This window comes from Coregonus clupeaformis, chromosome 31 (assembly GCF_020615455.1).
Source record: "Coregonus clupeaformis isolate EN_2021a chromosome 31, ASM2061545v1, whole genome shotgun sequence".
Classification (NCBI taxonomy): domain Eukaryota; kingdom Metazoa; phylum Chordata; class Actinopteri; order Salmoniformes; family Salmonidae; genus Coregonus; species Coregonus clupeaformis.
In genome coordinates, this window is record NC_059222.1 from 13664936 (window position 1) to 13688597 (window position 23662).

The following is a 23662-nucleotide window of genomic DNA, read 5'->3' on the forward strand; positions in this document are numbered from 1 at the left end:
GGGTTACATAGGATTTTGAGGATGAGGACATTCCATTTATTTCTGTCACTGGTGGGTGTCAGAAGGTATGCGTGCCAAGGAAGACTGGGTGGCCACTGATGTTACTTTTAGAATGAGTATGTGATGGAATGTCCTGACTAGTGTGCAAGATGATACCATCTAGGGTGATACTATTGTTGTTGGGAGTGACACCCAATAATGGTTGGCAAATATTGGATAGAATTAGCTTGCAAAGCAGTATATAAGCTGAGACATCTTGTATGCCTATCATTCAGATAGCAATGGGCAACTCACGTGTCGTTTGTTATGTGAATCCGGTACCGTAATATTGAATACATGTATCAACTCTCCATCTAAGTGTTAAATATCTTCTTGCATATTGAATTCCTTGATACCAGAGAAACTCATTATAACATAAGGAAAAATATATGCCTGGTGCAAACCCAACACCTCTCATCACCCCGAGAACACCTTCCCCACAGTGAAGCATGGTGGTGGCAGCATCATGCCGTGGGGATGTTTTTCATTGGCAGGGACTGGAAAACTGGTCAGAATTGAAGGAATGATGGATGGCGCTAAATACAGGGAAATTCTTGAGGGAAACCTGTTTCAGTCTTCCAGAGATTTGAGACTGGGACGGAGGTTCACCTTCCAGCAGGACAATGACCCTAAGCATACTGCTAAAGCAACACTTGAGTGGTTTAAGGGGAAACATTTAAATGTCTTGGAATGGCCTAGTCAAAGAACTCAATCCAATTGAAAATCTGTGGTATGACTTAAAGATTGCTGTACACCAGTGGAACCCATCCAACTTGAAGGAGCTGGAGCAGTTTTGCCTTGAAGAATGGCCAAAAATCCCAGTGGCTAGATGTGCCAAGCTTATAGAGACATATCCCAAGAGACTTGCAGCTGTAAATGCTGCAAATGGTGGCTCTACAAAGTATTGACTTTGGGGGGGGTGAAGAGTTATGCACGCTCAAGTTTTCTGTTTTTTTGTCTTATTTTTTGTTTGTTTCACAATTTTGCATCTTCGAAGTGGTAGGCATGTTGTGTAAATCAAATGATACAAACCCCCCAAAAATCAATTTTAATTCCAGGTTGTAAGGCAACAAAATAGGAAAAATGCCAAGGGGGGTGAATACTTTCGCAAGCCACTGTATGTCAATTGGTATTGATATGTTATGCTGATCACATTTATCATCCTCCTCCCTTACCTCTTCAATGAATATCCCATAGGCCTCTACATTATGGACAAGGTATGTGTATGAAAACCATTATCAAAACCGTTTTTTTCACCACAAAAACCAAGATATGAATTCTGTCATGTGCATGTTTTGTTAATCATCTGTATAATTACAATTTTGGGGATTCACAGACTTCACCCTCCCTACACCTCTGATGAATAGAACAGGAAACCTGTTCAATCACCATGCACTGCAAAATCATTCTGGCTATGTATACAGAGAACATCAACACATTAACATCAACACACCAAAGGATATACCCATTGGACTTGGGGCTCTGCTGGGAGTTTACCTCATATTTGGATTTTTAATTCTGCTTTGCCACAAAAATCATTATAAACACTGAGAACTAAAATATGGTGTTATTGTTATTATTGTTATGCGTATTATTATTATTAATAATAATATTATTTATTATAATAATAGTGGGGGGGGGGGCACTTACAAAATTCACCCAAAAGGTTATTTGAGGATCCATTTAAAGGGGTTCTTTGAAGAACTAACTTATAGGGGTTCCCCCACAGTTTGAATTTGAAGAACCCCTAAAGGATACTCCAGGGACCTTTTATTTTTAGAGTGTAGGGCTGTTGCGGTGACCGTATTACTGCCACACCAGCGGTCACGAGTCATGAAGGCAGTCAAATTCCACGTGACCGTTTATTCACAGCATTTCTATAGGTTATGCAATTGCGCAAGAAAACAAAGTGATGGCCTCTACTAAAAAGAGGAGGATCCCATCAGCTTTATATAGGCTAGGCCTACTATATTTATTTCTCAACTTTCCTAATATTAAGCACATTGTTTATCTTTACCACAGGAGTATAGCCTACCTGGCTGGCATGAAAATGAACCACGGGAAAAGCGTCCTCCATTCGCTATTTAAGTGCATAGATAACATGTATTTTTTCCGGCTGCCCCAGTTTCGAGACAGGTGCATGATAATGGTCCATTCTAAATCAAAACAAATTTCACACATATATTATTTTGTATATGTAAAGACAAGATTAAATCAAGAACAGTCTGATGGGTGACAATATTAGCCTATCATTACTTGTGAATGATGCCCAGCATAAGAAACTGCCTTTTTTTTATCATAGTCGCACACCTCATGTAGCCTAGCCCATAAGCCTGCATGTTTTGATAAGGTTTGTATCACAACTAAAGTGGCCAAATAACTTCTTAAAATTAAGCAAATTAATCCGCTTTACAAGGCGTTCAGAGCCTAACAGGCATACATAAGCAGCGTGTGAGTTTCAAGTTCAGGGAAGATAATTTTCACCATAAAAATACACCTTTATAATAAAAGCATTACATGCATAATCGCATTTGCGGTAACGTTTGATAATGGTGATTTCTCGCTAATGGAACATTCGCGCTTATAGCCTACTGCCATGTGCGCATTACTGCGCTTATAATGTGAAGAAATAGCCTAATTGTTTATCAACATTTTAAGCTAAATGTTCTGATCTGTTGCGTCAGCCACATTGCGTAAAAAATGTTGTGGGATCTATTGCATCCCACAACTGTCCCAGACTATGTTTGGAATATTTATTTCTTGCACAGAATAGAATAGGTCGACTTTTGTATTATGGGGGATAGTAGATTGACATAGGCTAGTGCTTTTGCTGTTCGTTAGGCCTAATCATCTTGATGGCTGACGAAAAGTAAATGTGGACAGTTCTTCCAATATCTTTAATATGCACCTCGGCATTGGATAAGGACGCGTGCAGTTGCGTCCCCAATGTGTCGGTCTTCACTTGTAGCCTGTGAGAAAGACCTGATCACGTGATGGAGTGCCATGTGAGTGAGAGGTGCTTAGGAGCGTGCAGCACTCAGGGAGAAGGACACAACACAGCACTCTGGGCCAAGGGCACAACGGCCACTGGCCGCAAAAGGCATGGATTTCTTTAGGGTGCATTACGGCCACAAAGGGGATGCCACCGTGAAATTCGAGGCATTGTCAAGTGCTTGTCAAATTGTGAATGAGAGACTAATGAAGAGTGTACTGCCTGCGCAAAAAACAAAGCAGCTCATGCCTTTCAAGCAACTTTTTTCAAATCATCATTAGAGTCGCATCATGCAGCCTTGTTTTTAAAATCAAAACATATAGCCCAACGTTTGTAGAACAACTAAAGTTACATTAATATCTCAAAATTAAGCATATAGGAGTACCTATTTCTTTGTTAACCGCTCAACACAGAATAGCCGCATGTGCGTACTCCCTTAAAAATCATTTGGAGAAAATATTTATATTTTATTCAGCTTTGTTCAATTGTATTCTTCATACTATAAAATAATATAAAATAATGCCATGGAATTCTAACCAAATCTTGTCTGCTAAATGAACTAGTGTAGCCAACAGCCATTTGGCATAGCCAGATCAGGACCTAACATAAGGACAACTCAGAGTATGCTATTCTGTTCTTCTGAAATAGACTACATTTTCTTCATATCATGCTTCTTAAGACCTGTCTAAAATAAATAATGGATTTATTGTGAAGGTGTAGGCTATATTACATGTATTTATTAGACTTTTTTAAATGTAGATGTTCCAAAGGTCTGCATCAGTGGCTTGTAGGCCATGTGTGGAAGCCAGGAGATGCTAAATGTGTTTATGTTAATTAACGGTCAATTACCGTGAGACCAACAGTTATTTGCTTGACAATCACCGGCTGACGAAATTTCGTGACCGCCACAGCCCTAGTTGGAACACATATTTCCCTACTTCAGTCAACCAGTGCATTTAGAATTTGTGATAAAACTGTCATCATTTGGCAATGAATGTAGCTTCAGCTTGTATATCCCATCAGTTAGATACATCGTTATAGGCATTTATTTCTGGAGGCGCACACAGCACGCGTGTGTAGAGGGAACGGTCGGAACACAATTGAGTGAGTGAGACATGGAGGGGGATTTGGGGAGCAGAACTGTGTGATGCTTGGCTTGGTTAATTTTTTGTTGTGTCCCGTAAATGCACATGTGTAAATGGAACAAAGCAAATTAACATTGCCTTCAAGACTAAATTTCAACCAAATAGTTTTACAGTATTTTAATGTTTTTTATCTCTTGTTAAAGATCTAGATTTGACATTAGTTAGAGTACTCAAGTATTCGATTACTCATTACCATCCCTAGACAAGAATGACTCGCTCATCACAGCAGCAGGCCCCAATAAGGGCACAGGCACAGGAGCTGGGCAGACACTTCCATTACGGGAATCATGAGGTTATAATGCACTTTACTGTTTGATCAAATCATGGTTTTAGCCGCCCAAAGAATAGGACATTTTGAGCGAGGTAACAATGTAGAATAAGTTATTTCTACATTTATGGGCACCCTTTCAATTTTTAAGATCCATGATCTTGGCTCTCTAACTGATGACAGAGTCGGAGCAGGTCTCTTTGCTGATGCCGCGTTTGACTTTGAATGTGAGTTTGTGTGACCTCAGCTCAGCCTATAAGAAGACCAGGCCGTTCATTCTTAGTAGAGGGCCAGCCGTTGCCCACTGATAAGCCAAAGGCACATTATAGATTAGTAGAAAAAATTAATTGAGCAAACATCTGGCCATGTCACCGGTTTAAATGTTTCATTTTTATATACAGTACCAGTCAAAAGTTTGGACACACCTACTCATTCAAGTGTTTGTCTTTATTTTTACTATTTTCTACATTGTAGAATACTAATGAAGACATCAAAACTATGAAATAAAAACATATGGAATCATGTACAGTGGAGGAAAAAAGTGTTTAGTCAGCCACCAATTGTGCAAGTTCTCCCACTTAAAAAGATGAGAGAGGCCTGTAATTTTCATCATAGGTACACGTCAACTATGACAGACAAATTTAGAAAAAAAAATCCAGAAAATCACATTGTAGGATTTGTAATGAATTTATTTGCAAATTATGGTGGAAAATAAGTATTTGGTCACCTACAAACAAGCAAGATTTCTGGCTCTCACAGACCTGTAACTTCTTCTTTAAGAGGCTCCTCTGTCCTCCACTTGTTACCTGTATTAATGGCACCTGTTTGAACTTGTTATCAGTATAAAAGACACCTGTCCACAACCTCAAACAGTCACACTCCAAACTCCACTATGGCCAAGACCAAAGAGCTGTCAAAGGACACCAGAAACAAAATTGTAGACCTGCACCAGGCTGGGAAGACTGAATCTGCAATAGGTAAGCAGCTTGGTTTGATGAAATCAACTGTGGGAGCAATTATTAGGAAATGGAAGACATACAAGACCACTGATAATCTCCCACGATCTGGGGCTCCACGCAAGCTCTCACCCCGTGGGGTCAAAATGATCACAAGAACGGTGAGCAAAAATCCCAGAACCACACGGGGGGACCTAGTGAATGACCTGCAGAGAGCTGGGACCAAAATAACAAAGCCTACCATCAGTAACACACTACGCCGCCAGGGACTCAAATCCTGCAGTGCCAGCCGTGTCCCCCTGCTTAAGCCAGTACATGTCCAGGCCCGTCTGAAGTTTGCTAGAGTGCATTTGGATGATCCAGAAGAGGATTGGGAGAATGTCATATGGTCAGATGAAACCAAAATATAACTTTTTGGTAAAAACTCAACTCGTCGTGTTTGGAGGACAAAGAATGCTGAGTTGCATCCAAAGAACACCATACCTACTGTGAAGCATGGGGGTGGAAACATCATGCTTTGGGGCTGTTTTTCTGCAAAGGGACCAGGACGACTGATCCGTGTAAAGGAAAGAATGAATGGGGCCATGTATCATGAGATTTTGAGTGAAAACCTCCTTCCATCAGCAAGGGCATTGAAGATTAAACGTGGCTGGGTATTTCAGCATGACAATGATCCCAAACACACCGCCCAGGCAACGAAGGAGTGGCTTCGTAAGAAGCATTTCAAGGTCCTGGAGTGGCCTAGCCAGTCTCCAGATCTCAACCCCATAGAAAATCTTTGGAGGGAGTTGAAAGTCCGTGTTGCCCAGCGACAGCCCCAAAACATCACTGCTCTAGAGGAGATCTGCATGGAGGAATGGCCTAAATACCAGCAACAGTGTGTGAAAACCTTGTGAAGACTTACAGAAAACGTTTGACCTGTGTCATTGCCAACAAAGGGTATATAACAAAGTATTGAGAAACTTTTGTTATTGACCAAATATTTATTTTCCACCATAATTTGCAAATAAATTCATTACAAATCCTATAATGTGATTTTCTGGAATAGTTTTTCTCATTTTGTCTGTCATAGTTGACGTGTACCTATGATGAAAATTACAGGCCTCTCTCCTCTTTTTAAGTGGGGGAACTTGCACAATTGGTGGCTGACTAAATACTTTTTTCCCCACTGTAGTAACCAAAAAAGTGTTAAACAAATCAAAATATATTTTATATTTGAGATTCTTCAAAGTAGCCACACTTTGCCTTGATGACAGCTTTGCACACTCTTGGCATTCTCTCAACCAGATTCATGAGGTAGTCACCTGGAATGCATTTCAATTAACAGGTGTGCCATGTTAAAAGTTAATTTGCGGAATTTGTTTCCTTCTTAAAGCGTTTGAGCCAATCAGTTGTGTTGTGACAAGGTAGGGGTGGTATACAGAAGATAGGCCTATTTGGCAAAAGACCAAGTCCATTTCATGGCAAGAACAGCTCAAATAAGCAAAGAGAAATGACAGTCCATCATTACTTTAAGACATGAGCGTCAGCCAATCCGGAACATTTCAAGAACTTTGAATGTTTCTTCAAGTGCAGTCGCAAAACCATCAAGCGCTATGATGAAACTGTCTCTCATGAGGACCGCCACAGGAAAGGAAGACCCAGAGTTACCTCTGCTGCAGAGGAAAAGTTCATTAGAGTTAACTGCACCTCAGATTGCAGCCCAAATAAATGCTTCACAGAGTTCAAGTAACAGACACATCTCAACATCAACTGTTAAGAGGAGACTGCGTGAATCAGGCCTTCATGGTCGAATTGCTGCAAAGAAACCACTACTAAAGGACACCAATAATAAGAAGAGACTTGCTTAAGCCAAGAAACACGAACAATGGACATTAGAGTGGTGGAAATCTGTCCTTTGGTCTGATGAGTACAAATTTTGAGATTTTTGGTTCCAACTGCCGTGTCTTTGTGAGATGCAGGCTAGGTGAACGGATGATATCCGCATGTGTGGTTCCCACCGTGAAGCATGGAGGAGGAGGTGTGATGGTGTGGGGGTGCTTTGCTGGTGACACTGTCAGTGATTCATTTAGAATTTAATACTTAACCAGCATGACTACCACAGCATTCTGCAGCAATACGCCATCCCATCTGTTTTGCGCTTAGTGGGACTATCATTGTTTTTCAACAGGACAATGACCCAACCCACCTGTGTATATATAGTGCATTTGGAAAGTATTCAGACCACTTGACTTTTTCCACATTTTGTTATGTAGCCTTATTCTAAAATGGATGAAGTTGTTGTTTTTCCCTCATCAATCTACACACAATACCCCATAATGACAAAGCAAAAACAGGTTTTTAGAATTTTAGCATATTTATAACAATTATGATAATGAAATATCACATTTACATAAGTATTCAGACCCTTTACACAGTGATTTGTTGAAGTACCTTTGGCAGCGATTACAGCCTCCAGTCTTCTTAAGTATGACGCTACAAGCTTGGCACACCTGTATTTGGGGAGTTTCTCCCATTCTACTCTGCAGATCCTCTCAAGCTCTGTCAGGTTGGATGGGGAGCATCGCTGCACAGCTATTTTCAGGTCTCTCCAGAGATGTTCGATCGGGTTCAAGTCCAGGCTCTGGCTGGGCCACTCAAGGACATTCAGAGACTTGTCACGAAGCCACTCCTGCGTTGTCTTGGCTGTGTGTTTAGGGTCGTTGTCCTGTTTGAAGGTGAACCTTCGCCCCAGTCAGGTCCTGAGCGCTCTGGAGCAGGTTTTCATCAAGGATCTCTCTGTACTTTGCTCCATTAATCTTTCCCTCAACCCTGACTAGTCACCCAGTCCCTGCCGCTGAAAGACATCGCCACAGCATGATGCTGCCACCACTATGCTTCACTGTAGGGTTGGTGCCAGGTTTCCTCCAGACGTGATGCTTTGCATTCAGGCCAAATAGTTCAATCTTGGTTTCATCAGACCAGAGAATCTTGTTTCTCATGGTCTGAGAGTCCTTTAGGTGCCTTTTGGCAAACTCCAAATGAGCTGTCGTGTGCCTTTTACTGAGGAGGGGCTTCCGTCTAGCCACTCTACCATAAAGGCCGGATTGGTGGAGTGCTGCAGAGATGGTTGTCCTTCTGGAAGGTTCTCCCATCTCCACAGAGGAAGTCTGGAGCTCTGTCAGAGTGACCATCAGGTTCTTGGTCACCTCCCTGACCATGGCCCTTCTCCCCCGATTGCTCAGTTTGGCCGGACAGCCAGCTCTAGGAAGTGGTAGACATTTTTTGGTGCCCTTCCCCAGATCTGTGCCCCGATACAATCCTGTCTCGGAGCTCTATGGACAATTCCTTCGACCTCACGGCTTGGTTTTTGCTCTGACGTGCACTGTCAACTGTGGGACCTTATATAAACAGGTGTGTGCCTTTCCAAATCATGTCCAATCAATTGAATTTACCACAGGTGGACTCCAATCAAGTTGTAGAAACATCTCAAGGATGATCAATGGAAACAGGATGCACCTGATCTCAATTTTGAGTCTCATAGGAAAAGGGTCTGAATACTTATGTAAATAAGGTATTTCTGTTTTTTCTGTTTAATAAATTTGCAAAAATTACCTGTTTTTGCTTTGTCATTATGGGGTATTGTGTGTAGATTGATGAGGGAAAAAAACAATTTAATCAATTTTAGAATAAGGCTGTAATCTAACAAAATGTGGAAAAGGGGAAGGGGTCTGAATACTTTCCGAATGCACTGTATATATAAAAACAATGTGTGAATTTCAACCAGCCCACCCAAATAAAAAATGGTCCAGCCCATCTGGCATATGCCAGAATTGCCAATCCGCCCCTGCCCCACTGCCCTTACAGGTTGACCATCGATAGGCCTACAGTTACTGACATTCATTCCTGATGGCAACAAAACACAAAAACATTTCTAACAGCAACACTCACAGAGCTCTGGATCATGGCAAGTCTCCTGGCCTCCATCGATGGTGTCAATGTCAGTCTCATGGTGCATGTTGACAGCCTCATAGAATGAGCTGGCCCGGATGAGGAGTTCCAGGTCTGGATGATCCTCCTGAGAGTTGAAAGAGTAGGTGGATTCTGGGATAGAGGAGGTGTCATCCTCAGGATCATCATCCTCCAGCACTGAAAAGAGAGGTTCAATTATTATAGGTTAAAAATACATCCAGTTTTTCAAATTTGCCTACAATTCATAAAGATAACTTTCATACTTTTGCATGGAATATCATTTCAGGTGTGATCATTATATAGGCTACAAAGATGCTCAAATGAAAATGAACTTAGTGGAGGACGTCAATAAGTTGTCATAACACTAAATCAAATGTTATTTGTCACATGCGCCGAATACTTGCCCTTCCTAACGATGCAGAGTAAATATATATATATATATATATCATAAAAAGAAAAATAGTAATACAAGAAATACAAGTTATTATATTATATTCCAGGTGTTAGCAGTATAAAGAAAAAATCCACCCAAAATCACTCATTCCTATAATTTACAGTGTTGCATAACACTAATATGTGACAACAATATTTTTTGTGAACAAATGTTTAATTTTGTCTTTATAATAAGGTTGGGTAGCAACATGTGAAAATCGTTGCAGCTCAAGTCTGTAAACTGGTCATCTCTGTATACCCCATCGCAAGACCCACTGGCAGGGGCGGTGTGTTCAATAGGGCGATATGGGCGACGCACTGCCAAACGGGAAAAGGAAGGGATTTTTTTTCTAATCAATTATATCACGGCAACAGTAGTTATCAGTGTTGTAATCTAGACGTCTGATCTGCCACAGTGCCACTAAATGTCCAATCAGGCTAAAGTCGTGCTTCAAATGCCCCCCCCCCTTTTGGGGCGATTTCAGTCAGGTTGAAAATCGCCCAGAAGTCTGTCATAGACTCCCATGTAAAATCAATTTTTTTCAAATATCAGAGCTTTCAATACAATCTCTATGGGTTTCTGAGGGCTTGCACTTACGCGCTTTCGTCATACGTAACATATAACCATGAACGTAACTAAGAAAAGAGCGGGTAGCAGCGTCAATCAATTCACTACTTCTATCAAAATGGCTAGGCTTCAGTGCAACTCGATTGTGTCTTTGAAAGAAGTTCCTTTTTGTCGCGAACAAATGAAGATAAATTGGCAACGAAACAATTAGGACCTCCCAGACCAAATTTAATAATTCAACAGGTTTCTACTAAAGGGGGAAGTCCTACACCCGAGGATTTTCCAAAAATTGGTACGAACGAAAAACCTGGCTAGCAGGCTGCGATGTAGCTAATGCAGTCTTCTGCTACCCCCTGCTTACTCTTTCACCCTGAAGGCGGCACGGCAGACAGCACCGCTTGGACAGCGACTGGTGTGTAACGGACATGCACCATCTTTCAGGAAAGATTAAGAAACATGAGCTGTCAAAGACCCACATGGATAGCTGTTTGAGATTGTCTGCTTTGGGGAGAGTGAACATTCCCACTCAACTGGATGAGGGATACAGGCTAGCTGTCCGCCGCCACAACGATGAGGTTAGTGTTGATAATCACAAGTTTACTGGAGAACTGAAACTGACAAGGCTGACAAGATAGGACCCTTTTGTCCATTGTTATTGGATAGGAACAGAACTTATAACCAGCTCCTGACCTAAATAGATCTTAGCACAACATTTTACTCAACATATCATATTCCATATTCACTATAACAAATATATTTACTACGACATTAGCAAGAACCGCCACATCCTCAGCCGGCTAATCCAGTGTGTGAAGTTTTGCGGAGTGTTTGAGTTAGCTTTGCGAGGCAAAGATGAAACTGAGGGCTCCACCAACCCTGGTAAGCCAACACTTTTGAGATCAGTCAATAAATGCTTCTGGTATTGACTTATATGCTGCCCCTGTCTTCATGTTGTTGCTGGACATATCTTTTTTAAAATGTGTGTAGGTCACCTAAATCATCAGAAAAATTGCCCCCCCTGAGAATCTTTTCAGGAGCCGCCACTGCCCACTGGTTGATGCTTATTTATAAAACCTTCTTAGGCCTCACTCCCCCCTATCTGAGATACCTACTGCAGCCCCCATCCTCCACATACAACACCTGTTCTGCCAGTCACGTTCTGTTAAAGGTCACCAAAACACACACATCACTGGGTCGCTCCTCTTTTCAGTTCGCTGCAGCTAGCGACTGGAACGAGCTGCAAAAAACACTCAAACTGGACAGTTTTATCTCCATCTCTTCATTCAATGACTCAATCATGGACACTCTTACTGACAGTTGTGGCTGCTTCGCGTGAAGTATTGTTGTCTCTACCTTCTTGCCTTTGTGCTGTTGTCTGTGCCCAATAATGTTTGTACCATGTTGTGCTGCTGCCATGTTGGTGTTGCTACCATGTTGTTGTCATGTGGTGTTGCTACCATGCTGTGTTGTCATGTGTTGCTGCCATGCTATGTTGTTGTCTTAGGTCTCTCTTTATGTAGTGTTGTGGTGTCTCGTCGTGATGTATTGTAATCCCAGGCCCCGTCCTCGCAGGAGCCCTTTTGCCTTTTGGTAGGGCGTCATTGTAAATAAGATGTTGTTCTTAACTGACTTGCCTAGTTAAATAAAGGTTACATTAAAAAAAAAAATCGACTACAAAACGCACAATGCAATAATCTCTCTATGGGGTGGCTGGCTAGCTACCTAGTACCTAGCGTAGCTACATACACAATAATACCAAAGTCAATACCAGCATGTGTAGTAGCTAGTTAGCTGTAAAATCGCCTACAAACTGCACTATCAATTTAGGAGTCTACAATATCCACATGTTCAACCTGCAGATCGATGTGCCTCAGAGTGGAGTATTATATTCGCAATAGCACCACGCAACGCACCCTGGACTGAAGAGGCAGACAAATTGGAGAAATGTGTTAAACCCTCTGTTAAATTACACATTTCTCGAGGTAGCAATATCGCAAAAACACGATCAATGGCTCATTCGAGAGAAGTCAACCTCTCGCATTATGATATCGACCAGTATTGAAATCTGACATGTATGATACACGTTTTTTCGATCTAAAAGTCGTATTCCTATTAACTTCCAGTGTAGTGAGAAAGGATTTAATACCAATGCTACGTCATTTCGGGCGAATGTCTGCATGCTTGAACGACAATAGCTCACATACACATGAAAACATGAAATGACTCAGGAAATCGTTAGAACATCGCTCACAGATACACAAATATAACATTCAAAATGGGTGAATCTTTACTTTAAGTACCTGTACCGTTATATTGGAGGAAGGCCCGTTTTGCTCTCACTATAAGTACACTTGTCATGTTTCCAAGCATGTGAAGAAGCTCGGTTTCGCAGAGGGAAAGAATTCCTAAAAGATAGTTGTATTTTGTCCAGTGGTGGCTGCGACTGAACCAGTCCCAAGTGTCAACCATCTCCATCCCAAGAAGTTTGGTGTCAAGCGCTCGGTCCTGGCTCCAAGTGGTCATATCTTCTGGAACACTTGGCTTCTGTCGTGACCTGGTATAGGTGAAATCTTTCCCAAATGTCACTTGCAGTACTCTTTGGATGGTTTCGAGAATCTCGACACTTTTGCACCGCACGAGAATGCCAGTGAGGAATCTCCGTTTGGGCGCGTCCCCTGCGCGCGACATCCACTGGGTCGAATCGTGGAGCTTGGAAGTGAAGATGCAAGATTGGCAATTTCCACAGATGTTGAAATCTGCATTCTCCTTCTTGCAACAAAGCTTGTCCATTGTGTCGACTCTATATCCAGACTGTTCTTTTGATCCAAAGCGTTTCATTGGTTAATTAAGCGTAGTTTAATTTCAAATGTTAAAAAAAAAGTTATGTTTCCGACTGGCTGCACTACAACCTGGTTGGAACTTCTTATCGCTGTTGCTTGGTTGTTGCCATGCGACTAGCCCAAGGGTTGCCTGGAAACCTGACGTTGAATTGTATTGAATTCTACGTCGGGCAGGAATAAGCGTTTGAATCTACGTCGGGCAGGAATAAGCTTTTGAATCAGGAAAGTTTCCTCTCACAAGCCAGAATGTTGAATAAATTGATATTTTAACGTAGTCTACCGTTTGTTTGTGCGGTTGGTCCTTTTTTGCGGTAGGAATGTGAGACAATATAGCCACATGTCCGGCCAGGCATACTTTACCGGTTGGCCAACCCCATGGACAACCGGTAAAGTATGTTAAAATATAATTGTATTCAACATTCTGGCTTGTAGAGGTCATGAGAGGAAACTTTCCAGCTGCTGCGGTAAAATGTTGCATATTTTGCTGATGATGACTAAACCAAGTAAACTCATCGCTGTTGTTACAGTGTGTAATCGTGCATTTAATGCACCATCGAAAACAGCACTGCAGTCTTGTGTCAAGATAGCAAAATTAGTGCGCCGCCCGGGAATCGAACCCGGGTCGAAAGAATGGGAATCTTCCATGATACCACTACACCAGCGGCGCTGATGAATATTATTGTAATTTCGGATTATATGAAGAGCTCATGCATCACGTAAGGTCATTTATGAAATTATGTACCTGTATAAATAACTAAAGTCTATGAATAACACTCTAGTCATCAAAGCATAATTGATCATTGTAAAAGGTCACAGTTTAGAGGCGAGCCATCGTTGTGGAAGGTTTTCACTTCCGGGTCATGAAAAAGGGACATCGCTACAAGCTACCCATGAATGGTTGCGACCCGCTATAAAAAAACTTAAAGATGAAGAAGTAGAAGCTTCCCATTAATTTTCTCCTCAAAAGTCAAATCAGTTTTCCAAAATTGACATTCACTAGTACCTAAATGATAACGAAGATTATTACCAAGTAATTACAGGTTTCAGGAAGATCAGGTTGTCCAGGTTTGTCAATAGTATTGTGTAACATTAGCTAGCTACCTTGCAAGATAATGCTAATTCCACATTGCTAGCTAGCATTTTTGTATGTAGCTTGCTAGCTAACAACATTGTGCATTATGACATTTAGATGTTTTATTTTCGTTAGTAGCTAATGCACTGTTAAATTAATTCGTCAGATTGATATAATATCAGGACAAATGGCTATTGCCATAGTTTATCACGCAGTGTGAAGGTTTTGCCCTGATACATGGCTGTTGTGTTGTGCTTGCTAACACTGTCATTGCTACAATACTAACCAACTATAGAGCCTACAGTGATGTCTGAAGAAGTGATCGTCGTGGAGTGGGCAGAGCCTGGTGCATCAGAGGAGGGATACCAAGTGCAACTCATTACAGACAACCCCTCCGCAGGTGTGGTACTCAGGCTACAGTAGCCGAATTCAATCAGAGTTTTAGATTGTGTTTGTCATGTACTCCTGTGTCAGGAATGTTTGTCATATACTCATGTTTCTCACTGGATCTGTGTTGTCACAGTGTTGCCTGACAGCCTCGTCCAGAATATATTGGTGAACACTGTGGTACAAGGCCAAGAGGAGGATCATCCACTACTAGATGACAACGGTAATGACCTCTGTGAGTAAGAACAAATTCTGTGTACTCTATCTTGAATTCCAAGGCCATCAATGGTCTTTGCATGCATCTTTCAAATCATAGTTGCTTAGATCTACACTTAGTAAGTGGAAGGCCTTGTTATATCCAGGTTAGCTTACCACATGATTGTACCATCTTACTTAGGCCTATCACTTTGTATTTCTATTTTTACAGATTGTGAGGAGTGTCATGCCTCCGACAAAGACCAGTGTTATGTCCAAGGTGGTCTATCCTTCATGCTGGACTCTCCCACTCCAATGGGTGTACCCCAGAGGGCCCTCCTCACCCTACCCCATGGGCTGGTGGTAGGCAGGTCCAGTATCCCAGGGGCAGGCCTGGGGGTCCTAAACCAAGGGCCAACGGTGGCCCCAGGAATGCACTTTGGCCCCTGTGAGGGGGAGGTGACTACCAGGGAAAGAGCAGTAGCAAGTGACTACTCCTGGGAGGTGAGTGAGTGCTGATATATTGGGCAATTCTGATATCTAGGGCAATTCAGATGGCTGATTTAGGACCTTTTTACTGAAGAATGTGTTTGTTTCCTATGATTGTGTTTTGTATCTCTGTTTTGCTTTTCGTAGTGATATATGTGTATATTTTTGTATTTGCAGGGCTCATCTGTTAAAGAGACCTTGGTCTCAGCTTGACTCCCTGTCAAAATAAAGGTTAAATAATGTACAAAATACTGTGTCCCAACTGGCGCCCTATTCCCTACTTTTGACCACAGCACTAGGACCCTGGGTGATATTTGGCTGCACCTATAAGCCTATTTCATGGAAATCTTAAGCATTGTGTCTATACTCTATTTATGACTATGTTGTGCCGAGTCAGCTGAGATTATTTGTCATGTTTTTCTATAAAAGCATTGCTCTTTTTTCAGGTCTGGAACAGTAAGAGTGAATCTGAGTACATCGATGCTGCACGAGACACTCATTCCAACTGGATGAGGTAACTTAGGTTGTAGGACGTACCCTCACTTATTTTACACTCCAACTCTGTCTGTTTCTCATGGAGTGCTAAGTCACATTGCGCTCTCTCTCAGGTATGTGAACTGTGCTCGTAGTGAAGAGGAGGGTAATCTCATAGCACTCCAGTACAGGGGGATTGTTTTCTTCCACTGCTGCCGCTCCATCCTCCCAGGAGATGAGTTCCTGTTTTGGCCTGGGGGCAGATTCATCGAAAGGTTCAGGGACCCCTCTGACCAAATCTGGCTCCGAAAGTGCACCCCTTCAGGTACTTATCGTTCCCAGTCTCCTTTTACGAACTTGCTCTGGCACTGGGCGTCTAGAAGGCTCCTGTGAGGGTGCATAAGGAATAATAATAGGGAATATTACAATTCTCAAACTCAAAGTCACTTTAGTAATGTTTAGTAAGACCTAACCTTTTCGTCTTATTTTCTCTCTGTTTCAGAGTTTAGAACAGATTTGTCGTCTCAGGTTTTCCTCTGCTGTCAGTGCCAGCTTTCTTTCACCACCAAGTCCTACCTTCAAAAACATACAGAGAAATCACACTCTCTGGACCTATCGCCTGCGTCTGCATTGAGTGAGCTTGACAGTCACCTTTCTAACGGCAATGTGAAGCCAGACCCTATGTCGTCATCCTCTGTAGGTGAGTTGGCCTACCGGTGCCCTCAGTGTCCTAAGAGCTTTAAGCAGAAGGGCCATGTCCAGAGACACATGCGAAATGTCCACTCCAAGGTGAAACCGTACTGCTGCATCCATTGTAGGAGGTGTTTCGCTCAGCTGTCTTGTCTGGCCAGGCACCAGATACGAGTTCATGGAAAGAAGAAGAAGCAGGGAATAGCAGAGTTTATGTCTGAAGAGGTCAGAGGGAAGAGACAGCCATCCTCTGACAGGACCCAGGAAACTGAGTCCCCCACCTCCGATGCTCCACCTACAGGGGCCTCTGTCTTATTCCCCTGTCCTCATTGCCCATTCTCTTCTACTGTGGAGAGCAGCCTTTGTCAGCACATGAAGAGCCATGACCAAAGGGAAAAGGTCATCAAAATGCAGGCTTCTGTAGAGGTCAGAGGGGAGAGCACCGACAAACCCGAACCCCCAGAACCCCCCTCTGATGCTCTACATACAGAGCCCCAGACAGATGAGTCGGCACAAACAGGTGAAGAGGCCAACAGCTGCTCTCAGTGTGGGAAGAGCTTTAAACAGAAGGGCCACTTCCAAAGACACATGCGAGCTGTCCACTCCAACGTCAGACCCTATTGCTGCCCCCAGTGCAGGAAGTGTTTTGCTCAGGGGTACGACCTGGCGAGGCACCAGCTACGAGTTCACGGAACAAAGAAGAAGCGTGGAGTAGTAGAGGTCAGAGGTGAGGAGGTCAGAGGGGAGAGTCCGCCACCCTCTGACAGCGCCTGGGAACCAGAGCCCCCCTCCTCCAATGATTCACCTACAGAGACCCAGACTGGAAGAGCTCCCTCTCAGAGACTGAGGAACCTCAGGGTAAAGTCCACCAGGACCTCTAATGCTAAAACTAAGGCAAACGCACCAAAACAAAGACAAACCAGTACCAAGAAGAGGTCCCATTCAGATCCTGATTCAGATGCTCTGGACATGGAGGGTGATGCTGTAGGAGATGAGGCCCAGTACAGCTGCACTGAGTGTCAGGGAACCTACGACAATCCAGAGTCTCTCAAATCCCATCAGTGCATCCAGGTCGTGGTGGGGCCGCCGCCGTACTCTTGCTCTACATGTAGGGTTACCTTCAAACGGTACACCACCCTGAAGAAGCACAAGCTCAACAAGCACCCAAAGGAAAATATGCGTTATTGCTGCACCCGCTGTGGAAGGTTCTTCAGTCAGGCTGCCGGTCTACAGCGCCACCTGGAGGCCGAAGTATGTAAGGACATCCAGCTGAGCTCTGAAGCTGTCCCCTGCTCCTACTGCCAATTCTCCTTCACTGAGGAGAGGTACCTCCGGAAGCACGTTAAGAGACACCACCCTGATGAGTATGTCTCTCAGGCCTCAGGCCTGGGCTCAGGCCTCATTCAGCCAGAGCAGAAGGCCGTAGAGGGAGGAGAGGTCCACCTCTGCTTTCAGTGTGGGAAGAGCTACAAGTACGTTAAATGTTTCAAATCTCACAGGTGTTTCCAGTCAGTCACAGCCAAACGGTACTTGTGCAATGACTGTGGGAAAGGTTTCTCTTGTTTCTACAGCCTTAAGCAGCATCAGCGGATTCACACGGGAGAGAAGCCATACCGCTGCTCTAATTGCGAGAAGTGTTTTAGCCACTCTGGACAGCTGAATGTACACCTGAGGATACACACAGGGGAGAAGCCTTTCCTGTGTACTGAGTGTGGAGAGACCTTCCGTCAGTCTGGGGATCTGAAGCGCCATGAGAGAAAACACACAGGGGTGAAACCATGTACCTGTCCTGAATGTGGGAAAAGCTTCAGTCGACCTCAGAGTCTGAAAGCTCACCAGCTGCTGCACAACGGAGAGAAACTGTACAAGTGTGATCAGTGTGTGAAAAGGTTTTCACGAAATTATCACCTGACAAGACACCATGAAAAGATGCACTCATAATTTGGCTGCACCACACACACTGTTGACTATTGGGTTTATTTGAAAACACTTGGTTAAGTTGATATATTACCATTACATTTTACAACAAGTAAAAGCATGTGATTTTTGTTTATTATTCATAATATGCCATTTCCAATTTGGAATAGAATATACACTATATATACAAAGTATGTGGACACCCCTTCAAATGAGTGGATTCGGCTATATCAGCCACACCCGTTGCTGACAGGAATATAAAATCGAGTACACAGCCATGCAATCTCCATAGACAAACATTAGCAGTAGAATGGCCTTACTGAAGAGCTTCCTGGCTTTCAACGTGGCACCGTCATAGGATGCCACCTTTCCAGCAAGTCATCTGTCAAATTGTGCCCTACTAGAGCTGCCCCGGTCAACTGTAAGTGCTGTTATTGTGAAGTGGAAATGTCTAGGAGAAACAACCGCTCAGCCGCGAAGCGGTAGGCCACACAAGCTCACAGAACGGGAGTGCTGAAGCGCGTAGCGCGTAAAAATCGTCTGTCCTGTGTTGCAAAACTCACTACTAAGTTCCAAACTGCCTCTGGAAGCAACGTCAGCACAATAACTGTTCGTCGGGAGCTTCATGAAATGGGTTTCCATGGCCGAGCAGCCGCACACAAGTCTAAGATGACCATGCGCAATGCCAAGCGTCGGCAGGAGTGGTGTAAAGCTTGCCGCCATTGGACTCTGGAGCAGTGGAAACGCTTTCTCTGGAGTGATGAATCACACTTCACCATCTGGCAGTCCGACGGACTAATCTGGGTTTGGCGTATGCCAGGAGAACGCTACCTGCCCCAATGCATAGTGGCAACTGTAAAGTTTGGTGGAGGAGGAATAATGGTCTGGGGATGTTTTTCATGGTTTGGGCTAGGCCCCTTAGTTCCAGTGAAGGGAAATCTTAACGCTACAGCATACAATGACATTCTAGATGATTCTGTGCTTCCAACTTTGTGGCAACAGTTTAGGGAAGGCCCTTTTCTATTTCAGCATGACAATGCATCTGTGCACAAAGCGAGGTCCATACAGAAATGGTTTGTCGAGATCGGTGTGGAAGAACTTGACTGGCCTGCACATATCCCTGGCCTCAATCGCATCAAACACTTTTGGGATGAATTGGAACGCCGACTGCGAGCCAGGCCTAATCGCCCAACATCAGTGCCCGACCTCACTAATGCTCGTGGCTGAATGGAAGCAAGTCCCTGCAGCAATGTTCCAACATCTAGTGGAAAGCCTTCCCAGAAGAGTAGAGGTGGTTATAGCAGCAAAAGGGGGACCAACTCCATATTAATGCCCATGATTTTGGGATGAGATGTTCGATGAGCAGGTGTCCATACTTTTGGTTATGTAGTGTATCTTTATTGTCCCTGGTAATTAAAAAGTAATTAGTAATTTTTTTAAATAAAATGACTGACTTCAGTATCACGGTTCACCATTTATTCCACAAAACATATAATGCAAAGCATGTGCCCTGTACAAGCCTAAAATCTTATGAAAATACGTAAAACATGCTCATGAGATATTTCTTAATTTCATAAAATTATCTAACACTGTCTTTGTGAAATCACCCAGGTCTTGCCTCTGAAATTCAACAAATATCCATTCTAGACCTTTTCTTTCCATCACTCGTATCTTTGCATTGCTTATCTTACCAGCTTTAATCCAATACCTCACATATGGCGTTTACCATATTATAAACATAACTCAAATATTTCAATCATCTTAACTACAGTGAGGGAAAAAAGTATTTGATCCCCTGCTTATTTTGTACATTTGCCCACTGACAAAGAAATGATCAGTCTAGAATTTTAATGGTAGGTTTATTTGAACAGTGAGAGACAGAATAACAACAAAAAAATCCAGAAAAACGCATGTAATAAATGTTATGAATTGATTTGCATTTTAATGAGGGAAATAAGTATTTGACCCCTCTGCAAAACATGACTTAGTACTTGGTGGCAAAACCCTTGTTGGCAATCACAGAGGTCAGACGTTTCTTGTAGTTGGCCACCAGGTTTGCACACATCTCAGGAGGGATTTTGTCCCACTCCTCTTTGCAGATCTTCTCCAAGTCATTAAGGTTTCGAGGCTGACGTTTGGCAACTCGAACCTTCAGCTCCCTCCACAGATATTCTATGGGATTAAGGTCTGGAGACTGGCTAGGCCACTCCAGGACCTTAATGTGCTTCTTCTTGAGCCACTCCTTTGTTGCCTTTGCCGTGTGTTTTGGGTCATTGTCATGCTGGAATACCCATCCACGACCCATTTTCAATGCCCTGGCTGAGGGAAGGAGGTTCTCACCGAAGATTTGACGGTACATGGCCCTGTCCATCGTCCCTTTGATGTGGTGAAGTTGTCCTGTCCCCATAGCAGAAAAACACCCCCAAAGCATAATGTTTCCACCTCCATGTTTGACGGTGGGGATGGTGTTCTTGGGGTCATAGGCAGCATTCCTCCTCCTCCAAACACGGCGAGTTGAGTTGATGTCAAAGAGCTCCATTTTGGTCTCATCTGACCACAACACTTTCACCCAGTTCTCCTCTGAATCATTCAGATGTTCATTGGCAAACTTCAGACGGGCATGTATATGTGCTTTCTTGAGCAGGGGCACCTTGCGGGCGCTGCAGGATTTCAGTCCTTCACGGCGTAGTGTGGTACCAATTGTTTTCTTGGTGACTATGGTCCCAGCTGCCTTGAGATCATTGACAAGATCCTCCCGTGTAGTTCTGGGCTGATTCCTCACCGTTCTCATGATCATTGCAACTCCACGAGGTGAGATCTTGCATGGAGCCCCAGGCCGAGGGAGATTGACAAGTCTTTTGTGTTTCTTCCATTTGCGAATAATCGCACCAACTGTTGTCACCTTCTCACCAAACTGCTTGGCGATGGTCTTATAGCCCATTCCAGTCTTGTGTAGGTCTACAGTCTTGTCCCTGACATCCTTGGAGAGCTCTTTGGTCTTGTCCATGGTGGAGAGTTTGGAATCTGATTGATTGATTGCTTCTGTGGACAGGTGTCTTTTATACAGGTAACAAGCTGAGATTAGGAGCACTCACTTTAAGAGTGTGCTCCCAATCTCAGCTTGTTACCTGTATAAAAGACACCTTTGAGCCAGAAATCTTTCTGATTGAGAGGGGGTCAAATACTTATTTCCCTCATTAAAATGCAAATCAATTTATAACATTTTTGACATGCGTTTTTCTGGATTTTGTTGTTGTTATTCTGTCTCTCACTGTTCAAATAAACCTACCATTAAAATTATAGACTGATCATTTCTTTGTCAGTGGGCAAACGTACAAAATCAGCAGGGGATCAAATACTTTTTTCCCTCACTGTATACAAACACACTGGTATGGGAGTTGACACAAATAGGCTTTTTACAGTAAGGTTCCCTCCAAACTGTGAAGAAGCAGGTGAATACTACCTGGCAGTGATTCCATGTGCTATAGTCAGAGGAATGGGGAGTGCACAATAGCTGCTGGTGATGTTTCATCACCATCGAAGTCCATGGTTGTGTTCATTAGGGTGCACAGCGGACAAGTCCAGTTATTGAACAAGTCCAGATAGGCCTAGTCCTTCCCTGTTTTAGGCAATTTTATTCTGTTTGGTTCTTAATGAACATGAACCAGTTTCCCAACACTTTCCATCACCAGTTCTACTGTCTGCCATTCAGTCAGTGTTGAACACATCTTTGATAACATCCACAGTAAAATTAAAAACAATCAGATTTCAATCTTGTCCATGTCACTTTGTGGCACAGCAGATTTGGAAGCATTCTCTTCTGGTCCTTTTTACAATTAGTTATTTTATGTAGGTTTAGTTACTTAAATAAAAAAGGGGTTATTACTGAAGGTTTACTATGCTCTTTCTAAATCGCATCAGTAGCCATTACTGGGTAGCGGAGTTGACTGACTAACAATACACATACTGTATGGTTGTTAACTCTGAAAGGTAGGCAGCAGTTGACTGAAGTTTGAAGTGCCAAACCCCTGCAAAGGTTGGATTGCTGCTCTAATTGTAGAAGGAGATGGATAGCCTACGGTATCTCCTCTTTTCTCTTACATTCCAGTGAAGCACCAAAACTTTCAATCAATCTATATCTTCTCCAGTGTCGACATTTTACATCTTCCTCAGTCACATAAGTTATCATCTGCACCAACTCTTGGCTCCATTAGTTCATATATGTTAAATGTTATACATATATTAATCAAAAATATATACAAACCAAACTTTGTTTGATAAACCACATACAGTATTACAGCTGTAAAATGACAATCCCAAAAAATAAAACGAACAAAAAACAAGGCAAATAAAAGAAAGAAAAGGAATTTGTTTTGGCAATTGAAATCAAAAGCCTGGTTTTCTAATTCACCCAAACACACTATTTTCTATCAAATGGTCAAATACTGAACACTGGAAAAAAAATTCGGAACAGCAACGGTTAGAGCTCCACAGAAGTTCTTGCCAGTATTTTTTGAATGTTAAGAAAATGGTTGATTAAACTATCAGACAAACCAGTAGCCATTGTCAATATTACCATATGGGAAATATTCACAAAACGAACATCAAAAACAGGATTAAAAGGGTTGTTAGATAAAGAGATTATATGCAGCAATACAAAGCCTGAAGGTACATGTATGCAACCGCAAACCAAGCTAAAGTTTGAGACAAGAAATACAATAACATCCTCGTATTCAATTCTTAATGTTCTTGATGAGACTTAAGAAACAAGGCTTTTATAAAGGTTCAGATTTAAGCTCCTCAACCCTGCATTCCAGATCTGCTACCTGCAAACAAAGTAACACAGAAAGTTATGGTTATGTTTGTGTATTATGATAGACTACTAGAAACTTTACTTGTCACCAAAATACATTCAATCAAGTTTCTCATACACAAATTTGTCTGCAACTGCTTCACCAATGGTCTCCCCAATGGCTGCACACAATGAAATATATAAAATAATATACTAATACATGCCATTAACAGACACTTTTATCTAAAGCGACTGACAGTCATGTGTGCATACATTTTTGGTATTGGTGGCCCCAGTAGGAATCGAACACACAAACCTTTGCGTTGGAGCCACACATCCAGCCATCAGTCTCCACTATTACCTGTTCATGGAGCTGTCCTGACTCCTCCCTCAGTGATGCCTCGGCCCCGTCCTGTACACAGCGCTGAGTCTCCTTCTTCAGGTACTCTATCTCC

At 42.7% G+C, this 23662-nt stretch overlaps 3 protein-coding genes and 1 non-coding gene across 7 annotated transcripts in view; 1 reads left to right on the plus strand and 3 right to left on the minus strand.

Annotated features, from left to right (window-relative positions):
- fbxw10 (F-box and WD repeat domain containing 10) overlaps positions 1-13244 on the minus strand; it is a 45201-nt gene extending 31957 nt beyond the window's left edge. Inside the window, exons 1-2 of one of the 2 annotated variants that reach the window (XM_041858922.1) lie at positions 12658-13244; positions 9331-9528 (exon numbers count right to left, since the gene is read on the minus strand). In XM_041858922.1, the coding sequence (XP_041714856.1) occupies positions 9331-9528; positions 12658-13189 (730 nt within the window). In that variant the 5' untranslated portion in view covers positions 13190-13244. Of the gene's footprint in view, positions 1-9330; positions 9529-12651 lie in introns of both variants that reach the window. The other variant, XM_041858921.1, reaches the window with a different exon arrangement.
- A 543-nt stretch (positions 13245-13787) lies between these two features.
- trnag-ccc lies at positions 13788-13858 on the minus strand. The gene has a single exon. It is a non-coding gene; the product is annotated as a tRNA-Gly (tRNA).
- A 183-nt stretch (positions 13859-14041) lies between these two features.
- LOC121547581 (histone-lysine N-methyltransferase PRDM9) lies at positions 14042-18660 on the plus strand. Of its 3 annotated transcripts, none has more exons than XM_041858923.1 (7): positions 14042-14256; positions 14559-14663; positions 14787-14885; positions 15078-15349; positions 15781-15848; positions 15943-16133; positions 16311-18660. In XM_041858923.1, exons 2-7 carry the CDS (start codon positions 14570-14572, stop codon positions 18437-18439), a joined length of 2853 nt encoding a protein of 950 aa, XP_041714857.1. In that variant the 5' UTR covers positions 14042-14256; positions 14559-14569; the 3' UTR covers positions 18440-18660. The 3 variants fall into 3 exon arrangements, with proteins under 3 accessions (XP_041714857.1, XP_041714858.1, XP_041714859.1); XM_041858924.1 differs by having other exon boundaries at positions 14787-14873; XM_041858925.1 differs by lacking the exons at positions 14042-14256; positions 14559-14663 and having other exon boundaries at positions 14816-14889.
- A 3064-nt stretch (positions 18661-21724) lies between these two features.
- LOC121547582 (neurabin-2) overlaps positions 21725-23662 on the minus strand; it is a 32323-nt gene continuing 30385 nt past the window's right edge. Inside the window, exons 10-11 of the mRNA XM_041858926.1 lie at positions 23569-23662; positions 21725-23241 (exon numbers count right to left, since the gene is read on the minus strand). Of these exons, the coding sequence (XP_041714860.1) occupies positions 23191-23241; positions 23569-23662 (145 nt within the window). The 3' untranslated portion in view covers positions 21725-23190. The remainder of the gene's footprint in view (positions 23242-23568) is intronic.